A 12,996-nucleotide genomic window follows, 5' to 3' on the forward strand; every position below is an offset into this window, starting at 1 on the left:
GGGATTCTTCCTCGTCGCTCTCCGTCTCCTCCCTCACCTGTGTCTCTGTCTCTGAACCCCTGACACCATGTAATAAAATGCCAGATCTTTTTGATTGAGGAGGGATATGCATACACATCCAACAATCAGAAAGGTTAAGCATAGAAGCAAAATGATTAATGTCTCTAACGTAAGTATTGTTAGTCCAAATCTGATGATAAAGTTCAGGCCTCCTGGCCTTCTGCAAAAGAGCAGCACGACGAAAGCGGCGTTTTACAAAGTTCCCGGAGAGGCTCCACCCGTGTGAAGTGGAATTGTGGGGCCACTCAGGACGATGCCATATTGGTTGCTCGGGGGGGCAATAAGGGTGAGAATGGTGAATTATTCCAATAGCTGTTTCCGAGCAACCTGCGTGATATTTCGTGGCTCGATTATTGGCATGTAAAAACCACAATCCAGAAGAAGCCACACAGCCATTTCTGCAGATACAGGAGCCCATTTGCTGTAAATAGGCCTCATGTACTGCTCCGTGCACTGCTGAGCCAAAAATCCAAACCCAACGAAACGTGGTGACACAGATGGGATGGTCGCTATTGGGGGGCAAAACCCAAGCGATGCCGGTCTGACGAGGGCATCCTTCAAAGCCAGGTTCATTTCCCAGACAAGAGGCGGCAAAACTGTAACGATAAGTGGTAGAAACGGTGGCTTCCCAGGGGGAAGGGGGGCCAACGCGATAGGGTTGAAGATGGCCTTTCAACATGCCAGGAAACACTGGAACAGCTGTGGAAGGTGACTTTATCCAGGGCACATCAATATGGCGATGTCTCCAACTGCAATGTGGGTTGAGGTCAGGTGAGAGGTCATCACCGGCAAACAGCGTAAAATAGGGTTTCAAGGCGTTGGTGTCTCCTTGGGCGAAGACGAGGCAACAGAAGAGCGCCACACGGGGCACCAATTGTCGAGTTACAGCTCGGCATCCAAAGAAAAATCAGTCTCACACCATGATAGGTTCCGAAATATGGCTGCTCCTAGGGAAATATGGCTGCTCCTAGGGCTAATGCAGCACAGCTTTTATTGTGTGAAATAGAAAGATACAAAAAATACAAGCCAAGCAATTTGTTCTAGCCAGCAGATAAAGACCTTGGTACTAGACCATGCGAGCGATCAGGCCATACTACGTTAGCCAATCATATGGGACAGCACGAGCTGTTCACGCGCTATTCATGCTCCAAGGATGCTTCTAGCTATGAGATCACCCTGTAACAATAAGAACTTTGCTCATGCTCTCATGTACAAGCAATCATTTTCCCACAGATGATAAGTTGGAAATCACCGTAAATCACAACAGATGGAATGTACAGTGGTACCTCGGGTTACAGACGCTTCAGGTTACAGACGCTTCAGGTTACAGACTCTGCTAACCCAGAAATAGTACCTCGGGTTAAGAACTTTGCTTCAGGATGAGAACAGAAATCACACGGCGGCAGCGGGAGGCCCCATTAGCTAAAGTGGTACCTCAGGTTGAGAACAGTTTCAGGTTAAGAACGGACCTCCAGAACGAATTAAGTTCTTAACCCGAGGTACCACTGTATGTGCCACATCAGCTGATGAGCATGGTTTCCTTGGGGGAACATAGAAAATGGCTTTATACAGAGTTAGGTCCATCTTGCTGTCTACACTGATTGGCAATGGCTTTCTGGAATTTCAGACAGGGAACATTCCCAACTCTACCTGGGGCATTCTGCGTGCAAGACAGATGCTGTAGTACTGACCTATGGCCCTTTCCCAATACTCAGTGAATACCAACCATTTCATTTTGATTGTTTTTTTCTTATGCAAATATAGTTTGTAAGTTTTTTTTTTAAAAAATGTTAATTAACACTTTCCCATTCAGGCATCAAAGCCAGTATCTTGTACTTCTTGGTATGTGTTGCTTGCATCTAGGTCGGAGGCTGCAAGGGAATCAACTAAATTGGACCTTGCTCTTTGCTCAGTGTCACCCTGTGAAAGTTACTAGTTCTCCCAGTTTCCCCATAAACAATGTGTTTTAGCAGCTGAGATGACTGTTTACAGAAGGAAATTTTGACTGATAACTTTGGATGGAATTGCTCTGTTGTTTCAGCAGGGAAGATTAGATGGATGTCTCAGCGCTGCACTTGAATGACCATGTCTGGGTCACTCGGTACTTGAAAAACTGCTCAAAAATTGTCCAAAATCTTTGTCAATTTTTAACCAGCCAAGAAAAGAAAAGGAACTCATACATTTCACTATAGAATATTTCTAATCCATCACTCTCATATACTTCCAAACTATTATACATACTTTAACCACAGCAACCCTGCCAGTGTAGTAGAACACAGTAAAAGACACCAATGCAGTTCAAAATGCCACAATTTGTTTTCGCATTTTGTGCCATTTTTGAAAGAGCAAATACATGCATGAATATTGGTAGCACAAGTCTTTAACCAACCACAGATGAGAAGAGATGGAGGGGGCTTGCGGTTGTTGTTCTGTTTAGAAAGGGGAATTTGTGCAAAACGAAATTAAACCAAATGCAACATATGCAGTTTCTAAAAATAAAAATGTGTCGGATAGTTCTCAATAAACTCAAGCAGTACGATAATTAATTTGGAATATCTCATATTATATATCAGAGAAAAAGAAATCCGGAAAGCAGAAAGTTTGCCTCCTTTCTTGCGCGTCACGTGTGAAAACGCCCGACGCGTCACAGCGAAAGGGGAAGCCCTTATCCTCGTGATAAACAGCAGTCAAAGGCGGCGCGCTCAGATTCAGCTTCTCTAAAGAGACGAGGCGTTTTCGCGAAGAATACCGGCGCCCTCTAGCGGCTGACCTGGGAAGGAGCAAAGAAACGCGGCACTTGAGGAAAACGGCCCAAAACTACACCGTGAGCGCGGCGCTCCAGCCAGTCGGGCTGTGACGTCACGAGGGAAAGCCCGAGTCCTTTCGAGCATGCGCGACGAGGGCGATCGCGTTTGGCCCCGCCGGCTTGCCGTCCGTTGCTTCCTTACGTCGCCGCACGGTGAGAGAACCAGTCGGTGGTTGGGAGCCGGTGAGGCAGGAGCCGTCGTATACCATGGAGGCTGACGCGGGCGGGTCGGACGCCTTCGATACCATTGTCATGGCGGAGACGAGGTAGGGCCGGATGGTGTTCCCGGGTCTGCCTTGGGCGTCCTTTGCGGGGAGCTCTGCCCGCTTCCTTCGCCTCCGCATCGGGCAGAGAGGCGCGGCGTCCCTGGGCCCCGTTGGACTCGGTGATGAGGCTTGTGGCTCTGAGCCTGGCTTTATAGGCCCCTCGGGGAGGAACCCTGTGCTGAGGCTGTTGCTTCTCTCAGGGAAACTGCTTTCGCCTTGGGAGATCTGGGCTCAAACTCGGCCCCATAAGAAGAGCCCTTCTGGATGAGGCCTTCGGTCCATCTCTCCCAGCATCCTGTTCTCGCAGCGGCCAAGCAGCATCCAAGCTCCCCTGCAGTGGTTTCCAGCAACTGGTCTTCGGAAGCATTGCTGCCTCGCAGCTGCGTCCATCGACAGCCCTCTCTCCTCCCATCCATTTGTCTAGTCCTCTTTGGAAGCCGTCCACGTTGGGGGCCATCGCTGGCTCCTGGGAGCGAGTTCCGTGGTTTGATTGAAGAGGTGCTTTCTTTTGCCCCTCCTGAAACATCCAACATTCAGCTTCGTTGGCTGCCCAAGAGGCCTAGTGTTATATGAGAGAGTTTAGAATGTCATAAACTTATATTATGCCCCCCGTGGCTGCTGTCATTTTAACACCTGTGTGTTAGAAATGCAGTTTCTCCTCCTCCCAGAGATGCAATACCAGAGGAAAGTTTAACCTGCTAGATTTCTGCCTGTTGTGTCACTGTTAAAAATATGAGATTGCACAGAGAATGATGGGGTGGTGGTGGTTCTCTCTCTCTCTCTCTCTCACACACACACACAGAGAGAGAGAGAGAGAGAGAGAGCGCGCGCTCCAAGCTCATGGGTAGGCCTGGCCAGTTTTTACTTTTCCTCCATTCTCTAGTTTGTAAAATAAGAGTAAATGTGACCTGCCTTAGAAGGGCTGTTCTGTGTGATTGTATTGTTTCTTTTCACTTTAATGTTGTATTTGCTTCCCCTAGAACCCTAATGAGAATAGTAGCTTTTACAAAGTATGTTCATATTCACTAGCGTTAAGACCACTAGGCTAGTCAGTCAAGTTTCACTGTATGACCATATATCAATAAAATTGTAATGCATATATTCTGGCTCATTTTCATCACTTTATTTATATGCTGCCATTCTATAGTTAAAACAATGCTCAAGGCGGCTTACAGCATGAAACCAATTATGTGAATGGAAACATAGCAAAAGTAAGTAAATGATACATATAAAACACATTAAAAAGTACACAACCAGATTGAAACAATTTCCACATAAATCATAAGATCTAAAAGTAGAGATACTCCCCAAACAAATAACAGCAGCAACAACAAAGACCCTGCCCCTAAATAATACTCCAGCCCAAGAGTCTGTTCCGCAGCCTCAGCTTTTGCAGCTTTTTGCAGAGTCAGGGCCCTGCTCTGTCAGGCCAGATGGGAAAAGATCTGGAAGGCTAGTCTTCCAGTACTCGCAGGCTCATATCTGCCATACCAGTTCATCTGCCTTACAACTTAGAAACTTTAAATCTATAAAACCATTTATAACCTTGGCAGCTTGAACACTTTTTGTGTGACCTGAATCAGTTTGGGCTAAAAGTGCAACCCTGTCACCTAAAGAGCATCTAACAGCTTCCATCTATGTTTAGAACATAGCGTTGTATAACTTCGACCACCTCTCTGCCCATGGACAAGTACTTTCAAAGTGTGGGAAATTAGTAAAGTGCCTCCGCATTACCATAGACTCAACACCACCTAAAATAAATACTTGACTTAAACTAAGGGAATTCAGTTGTAATATAATTTGCTTGCTGGGGGAACTGCCTCAAAGAAGCTTAAGATGACTTTCTAAAAGTATGGCTTGCTGCTGGATCCCCTTGAAGCTCTTTTTCCAGAAGTTCTGTCCTGTCCTTAGGTTTTATGAATTCAACAAAATATGAATTCTTGTTGTTTATTCATGTCCGACTCTTCATGAACCCATGGACCAGAGCATGCCAGGCACTCCTGTTTTCCACTGCCTCCCGCAGCTTGGTCAAACTCATGTTCGTAGCTTCGAGAACATTGTCCAACCATCTCGTCCTCTTACGTACCCTTCTCCTTGTGCCCTCCATCTTTCCCAACATCAGGGTCTTTTCCAGGGAGTCTTCTCTTCTGATGAGGTGGCCAAAGTATTGGAGCCTCAGCTTCAGGATCTGTCCTTCCAGTGAGCCTTGCCATGGCGAAGGGGCTTGAATAACTCAGAGAAGCTATGAGCTATGTCTTGCAGGGCCACCCAAGATGGACAGGTCATAGTGGAGAGTTTTGACCAAACGTCATCCACCTGGAGTAGGAACTGGCAAGCCACTCCAGTATCCCTGCCAAGAAAACTCCATGGACAAAGACAATGAGTTATTACTTTGGGGGGGGGGGCCATATAGCTAGATGGCTTTACTTAACTGTATAACTTTATTTTCTTATTTGCCTTATTTGTATGCCACCCAATAAAAAGTATGTAGCACTAAGATGATGTAGCGAAGTTTGGTCATACTTGAAGAAATCAACTGCACATAGTTAATCCCATTCAAGCTGGTTAACACTCAGTGGGGCTCCTTTTGAAGTTAACATGCATAGGATTGGGCTGTTAGCCTCCAAGGTGCAAGCACTCTTTCGCTGCTTCAGCCTAACAGCTCTTTCAAAATCTTTCATTTCAGATTTCATGGTGAAGGCTATCAGGAAGGATATGCTGAAGGAACATGTGCTGGACTCCTTGAAGGAAGGCAATATGGCATACAACAAGGTGCAAAGATTGGTTTAGAAGTATGTGTTAAAAAAATAAAACGAGCATTTTGATCAAAAGAAGCAACATGACAATCTGTGTTTCTTGGAGCCTGAATGTATATTCATCTATAAAGCGAGCATCACTGTTTCTGCTGTTCTGTTATTGGACATATCCAAGTTCCATGCAAAATTCATATTGTAGTAACAATCCTAGATTCAAACAGGTTCGTTTAGGCTTCATTCTTAAGTATATTTACATGGAAGTAAGTCCCGTTAAATACATATCTGAGATTTTCTTAAATGAAAAAGACATAATTGGCATAACAAGGAAAATTAAATGATCTCTTTCCAAATTTGTAGATTGGATCATATCTTGGTTTTGCAATGACATGGCAGAAATTGCTTCATAAAGGCTCTGATGAGAAAAACAGGTAGGTTTTAAAAAATAAAGCCAGTGTATCATGCATTGGTTCTCTTTGTTTCCTTCAGATTAAAAAGAGAGAGAGAGCGAGAGAGCAGATAATATCACAGTAGAAGGAGGAGAGAGAACGTAACACCATAAGACCATAACACCAACAATAAAATAACTGGGGAGGTAGCAGCGCTGGTCACTAAGAGTGACCAGGATTTAAGCATCAAATATCTATTAATTTTATTTCATGAAATTTATACACTGCTTGGTTGTGTAAAAACACACACCCTCAAAACATTTTACAAAAAGATAGAACCATAAAGTGAGGGGGAAATTACAATATATTAAAACATACAAGAAGTTAAAATACTGAAACGGTTTAAAATTCACATCAGCTTTTCTAAGCAACTGGGTAGGCTTGAGTAAACAAGAACATTTTTAGCTGGCGCCAAAAATAATACAGTTCCAAAGTGTAGATGCTGCCACACTAAGTGCTTGGGTTTTAACAAATGTGGAGCGAGTATTATGTGACACCTATATCATACCAATAACTCTTAGCACAGTATCGTACATTGTACCATTTTATTTGTGTTCAGCAACATTACATCTATATCAGGATTCAGAAAACATGATTCTGGCTTTCCAAATTTAGCAATGCTCAAGCATGGTATTCGGTTGACTTTCACTGGGCAGTACAGATGTTTTTACCTTCTGAAACAAAGGGATGTAAGTTAAACCATGTGTCTCTCCTCTCTCTACCACCTCTTTATAACATGCTTTCATGCTGGTCTGGCTGGATTACCTCTGTATTTTTAAGTGTTTTGGCAATGACCACCACTAAATATCATGTGGATGCAGTTTCCATTCCTCCTTCAGATACAGAGGTGACTGTTAACTGGCAGGAATCCACTGCTAGACATTAAGAGATGAGGTCATGTGTAGGATATCAGGGTTTTTTATATATATAGACAAGCATTTCTGGGCTCGCTGCCTGGCAAATGGATGCCGCTCTGACCCAGCAAGTGCCAGATTGCTAAATAGGGATGTTTATTTAAAAGTTTTGATTGCATTGCTAGTTAGTACTCTGAAAAACAACTGAAATGTAGTATTTTTTGTCCAATGCACAGCATACATGATGTAACCTGTGGCCCTAACCCGTGTCATTTGTTCTGCTGCATTTGTTGCTGAATTGCCCTCACTAAGCATGCTGAAAACCTGTGTTTACATGAATTCTTTAAGAGGTATATGGAAAAAAATTCTGAGCTGGTGTTGTTCCGCATACAGGTAGAAGATACAGGTGTGGAACATCTTTGTTCAAATTCCATTTGTTCAAGCATCTTTTTTAGTTACTGAATGTTCCCTTCTATGGAACAGGAAATAATTTAGGGTTGTCATTTGATTTAAGGAATCAGTTGGTTGATTAAGCTTCTCTTGGGGGGCCCATATGCAAACTGGAGAAAATGAGCTCTCTTACCTATTCTGTTGGCTACAGTAGAATGCTTACTTCAAACCTATTTTCAGTGGAGAGGAGACCCTATGAATGCTAGGGAAGGCTGCCATGTATGCTTGTGCGCTCATGGGCACCATGTTGTGAGCACAAAGCAGGAAGGCTTTTTCTGACTTCAGCCAAGATCCTGTGCAAAAAAGACAAAATGGAAATGCAGACACATTTGCAAAGCATTTCACTGGAGGTGAGGAAAGGTACTCTCTTCACACATTCAATTTGAATGTCCAAAGTGTGCTACTATCTATATATGTTTTGAAGATATTTCAGAAGAACAGGTTTTCAAATGGATTACTACATATAATTCTAGGGTAGCATGGCTGCATCTCATGCTGGTCTAATAAATGGGGGCAAAAAGAAATTCTGTGGATTGGTCAAATGGCAAGGCTCTCTGTTGCAATCCCTCAGAATGAGGCAGTGCTAGTCTGGGTATCACAGTCCTGACTTGCGTGATTTGCCTTTCCAGGTATTATTGATGCCAAGGCATAAGGGGCCATTGTCAAAGTGGGTCCCACATCTCAGTGGTAGATATTTGTGAACATAGCTTTGCTTTTTGTGAGTTGTCCATCTTGGTGGTATGATGCTGAAATGAATAACAGTAGCAGAATACATTTGAAGGGATTGTGTGACCAAAGTCTGCCTTTCAAAACATCAAATTATTAAATACTGTTTGTAAAATAAAATGGTCTTATTTTTTCAGTAAAAAGATAAAAGCTCTAGAGTCATTAATAGAGATGATTCGGACATTTCCTTGTGAGGACCCAGCCTATGAAAAACTTCAGGAAGACCTGGAGAAAATCAGAGGACGGTTTAAACAGGTTAGAAACTGATTTTAGTGTTGGAATAAAAGGAGTATTCATTTCAGCTGTACAGTGGTGCCCCGCAAGACGAATGCCTCGCAAGACGAAAAACTCGCTAGACGAAAGGGTTTTGCGTTGCTTCGCTAGACGAATTTCCCTATGGACTTGCTTTGCACGACGAAAACGTCTTGCGCTTTTTTTAAAAGCCGCTTGAAGAGGCGCAGTTGCGACGGACCGTGCTTCGCAAGACGAAAAACATCGCAAGATGAAAAGACTCGCGGAATGAATTATTTTCATCTTGCGAGGCACCACTGTATTCAAATTGTATGCTATTCCCATGGAATAATAGCTGATATCCAGTGTTGCATGAGCAGACCCGCCCCCCTGTTTCCCACCCCCCTCCATACCTTCCCATGTCTCCCAAAATCTGCTTTGGAGAATATGGAACAGATTTTGGAGGTGTGCAGGGTGCTGTAGTTCAGAGGGAAAGAGAGGAAAGTCCCACTGCATGTGCAAAAAGCCATTCCTGAAGCGTACGGACACAGTAAGATTAGTGCTTTTTGTCAGGGGGCACTCAAGGGGCACGCAGTACTGGCACATCTTTTGTTGCTGTTAAAAAATGTGGCCCTTACCGTAACAACATGGTGAGTACCGGCACCTATTTTTCTGGGGGGGGGGGGAAGCACTGAGTAAGATGTCACCCAATGTAACTTAACTAACTGGTAATATCCAACTAAATCATACTAAGTAAGCTTAGGGTCATTGGCTTTAATGGATCTGTTCTGAGTGTGACTAATTATGTATATCACTTGAGGATAATGCATAGTATAACTATAAAAACCATTGCTTACAATTTCTGTTTTTCATTTTAGGTTCGTTCATTGCTGCATATTCCTTCTAGTGTTAGACTTGGTGCTGAAGGATCTGCACTTACATTCTGAAAAGGACCACAAATGGAGAAAAGAACTCCCATCAGGCTACTAAAGAAGTGGTGAAATCTTGAGTGGAGAAAATGAGGCTAGAAATTAATATTGGAAATTGGACTACAACACAGTGGCTTGTTAATATACTGGTGTCATTTGTATTGAGTAGGTAACTTTGAAATGACTTCAGATACTTTGATCTGGGTCTTGTAAACACTTTCAAAATTTCATTTGTAAACCTGACATTCTCCTGGCAAATGTGTGTAAAGATATATCGCACTATATTAGTGCAAGAAATGCAGCAACCTAATCTGTAAAACAGATGTTATCCTTATATGTAGTTGTGTCTCCCCCCCCCCCGGCATGCTGTGCAGTCTCAGCTGATATTACTATAGTGATATAGTTCACAGATGAAAGCATATTTTTTAATAGATATCTGACCTGCTGGCCCTCAAAGAATGTTTCATTCCAAAACACCACTTTTCCTTTGAAATATCTCACACACTGAGATAAGAAATATCTTCAGTACTGAGATGTGGAAATGACTTAGCCTGGCTTTAATACTTTTTCTAGAAAATACAATTAGACTCTCATCAAAATAAGGAAACAGAAGTGGGAGCCTTTGCAGAACATTTCAAGTGCCTTTGTGGGCCAGCACACACACACCTGCCCTGGCTGCGGTTCTTTAAGCTTTTTAAAGGATCCTATTAGGAAGGGAACAAATTGGCCCAGTGTACCCCTTTTCCTCCTACCTGTGCCCTTAACTGGTTGCAGTTAAGGGTAAGTAAAGTAAGTACCAGTTTAACTCTCAGCTCTGGCTAGGGAAATCTATTTCTTCACTCTGTTCTTTGTCGCCACATTACTTGACAACATGAGACCAGCATACATGCTCAGCTAAAGGAAGTTGGATGGTTTGCTTGCAAAAGCCAGTGTTTCCTTGCAGTTTTTGGGATTCCCACTGACAGTGTTGACTCTTTCTTCCCTACCCATTTTTAATCTCAGCATCTCTGTACTTGAAATATTCACTTTTTAAATGGAGTGGATGATATTCTTGGTGCCTGTGAACATGATTATGTAATAACTCAATTTAGGTGTGATTCCCCCCAAAACAACAACAGCAGCAACAACAACAACAAAACCCATGCATGTTTGTTGGGCACAGGGCAAAGAAGAAGCTGACCCATAGCTCTGGTTTCCCTCTATTATCTTGCTCTATATACATGTGCTGCATCCATGCAAGGAGAAAGGTATCCTTTCTGTTTAAGCTACCAAATAGATCTCTGTAAGCAAGCTGCTAGTTTAGGGCCACCTAGTGGGAAAAGTAAATATATCATCTAGGAAATAAAGATGTAAAACTGCTTTTGTGTTTCACTGGAAATTCCAAAGGCGGTTGAGAATTTTTCAAGAGATCCTTTTTTCATATATAGACATGTAATCCTTAAAATTTAACCTCCAAAATGAATGGAATGTTGTATGCTTAAACTGCTTTGGTAAAATAAAATACTGAAACCACCCCACCCCCCCGAGGACCCATTTTTATGTTACACAGCTTTCCATGTTTTTACAGCTTCATTGTATCATGCAGTACAGTGATTTCCAGCTTTGCCTTTTCATTTCAATGAGATTTCAGGATTTTTTCCATTGCAAACAAGCAAATATTCTTCTCCCTGACATTTGTTCTGATGCAGGATAATCTTCATTCATGTCCATGGTGGATTGTTCAGTTGTAACCATTTACTCACATTTTGTTCATAACTACACCTCTTAATATTGTTTGTAATGCTGATCGTGGGACTCAAATGTACTGCATGAGATGGTCACATCCACAGCCTGTTTTGTATTGTGTCCCCTGTCTGGTGTTAGATGTCACTTTGGAATATCCTTTTCTTTGTATTAAAACCTTTTTCTTCATATTCTCTCTTGTGGCAGTCCAGTTCACTATCTAAAGTGCAGACTCATGAGAATTTATTAACCCACTTAATTTAGTCAGATTTTTGTGAGGGGACACAAATTAGCTAAAATAAACTAATGTGAGGGCGTAATGAAGGGGGAGGAGTCTCTAGCAAGGGGACCAGAAGTAATTTAGCTATATGCCCCATTAAGTAAAATTGAGAAAAACAGTATACATAAGCCTTCTTCAAAAGTTACAATAGACTAATGCAACCAGGTCATAAGCTGGTAGCATGTTTGCTTTCTCCTACTCCCATCACCAGTCTTTTAATTTCCCAATTCATAGAGGCTCCCCCATCACTACCTGTTTTAAAATCCTGGTTTTTCTAGGGTTCTAAACCACATGGGAATCCTCCACCGGTACAAAAGGTTCCCCGCTACAGAGGCTTGCCAGCTCTGAGTAGGAAAGCAATGAAAATGGCAATGGGGGAATGGAGCTAGAGCATTTGTTCATGTGTTTACATTTACCTAATTATAATGGCTGAGGAGGTTGAAATAATATTGCAGATTTGCAGTCAAGGGCATGGATCTAGCCAGTGTTCAGAGTTGATGGGCTTTAGAGCCCACAAACAACATGTTGCCTTTTCCCAACCTAGCTAGATGTGCACCAGTGGAACTGCAACCTCCTGTGCCTCACCTTTGCCACTCTGGAGATGCTCCAACCCCACATGAGAATATTTTTGTCTGGTGCAACGGACTGATGTGGGGAAAAAGAGACACACAAGTTCCTTTGTCTGAGTGACTTTCCAGTTGCACATTTCTGAATCCAAACATGTATGTGTGCAGTAACAGAGACAGGCCATTTGTTGCCCAGAGACTTAATTTTCAGTTTTATAAAATACTGTACGCTTGGCTAAAAAACCTTGCATTATATATGGCAGCTATCTCTTTGTTTTTCTAGAAATGGCCAACTGCAGAGACTTCTCTGCCTCCTTGACAGAAATCTGTATTGCTTCAACAGGTGAGAAGGGACTATAGGTTGGAGCACCATGAGAGGGCTTAGAAGGGATCCTCTGGCAGTTCCTTCTCCCACCTAATCAGGACCACTATACCAGAAGAAGATCATCAGTTTATTAAATCTGATGGTTTGATTTATGTTGTAGGACCGATAAATGCACACACCAATTTTGGAAATATAAAGGTACAAATTGACACTTGTAAGAGACACGTTTATTGATTTAAATTTATTAAATTTATATACTGCCCTTCATCCGAGGATCACAGTTTATTTGTAACTTTAAAGTTATTTCCAAAATGATTCGTGTGCAATTTATCCATTAAGAGTTAATTTGCATATGGATTTCTGTCTAGAGACATTTGTTGAGTTCCTCTGCTTCGGAAGTTAGCCACTGAGACTTTTACATTAGATTAATTTTTGTTAAGAGCCGATGACTATGTATGTAAAAATCTTTGGTGACCTCCTTACTGTCCAGCTGTATAGTGTGTACCTTTGGAGGAATGGTTGTAAATTAGCAACAAATCCACCTGCCCCCTAATATTACAGACTAGCTTAGGAAAGGTG

General features: G+C 42.5%; 1 protein-coding gene across 2 annotated transcripts; it reads left to right on the forward strand.

Moving 5' to 3' along the window:
- The first annotated feature begins 2,972 nt into the window (after window positions 1–2,972).
- Window positions 2,973–11,437, forward strand: LTO1 (LTO1 maturation factor of ABCE1). Of its 2 annotated transcripts, none has more exons than XM_083466146.1 (5): window positions 2,973–3,132; window positions 5,819–5,924; window positions 6,246–6,316; window positions 8,502–8,619; window positions 9,474–11,437. In XM_083466146.1, the coding sequence occupies exons 1-5, from the start codon at window positions 3,074–3,076 to the stop codon at window positions 9,540–9,542; spliced, it is 423 nt and encodes a 140-aa protein (XP_083322272.1). In that variant the 5' UTR covers window positions 2,973–3,073; the 3' UTR covers window positions 9,543–11,437. The 2 variants fall into 2 exon arrangements, with proteins under 2 accessions (XP_083322272.1, XP_083322273.1); XM_083466147.1 differs by having other exon boundaries at window positions 5,819–5,904.
- Window positions 11,438–12,996: the final 1,559 nt, after the last annotated feature.

The sequence above is a fragment of the Podarcis liolepis genome (assembly GCF_965112155.1).
Source record: "Podarcis liolepis genome assembly, chromosome: 1".
Taxonomy (NCBI): Eukaryota; Metazoa; Chordata; class Lepidosauria; order Squamata; family Lacertidae; genus Podarcis; species Podarcis liolepis.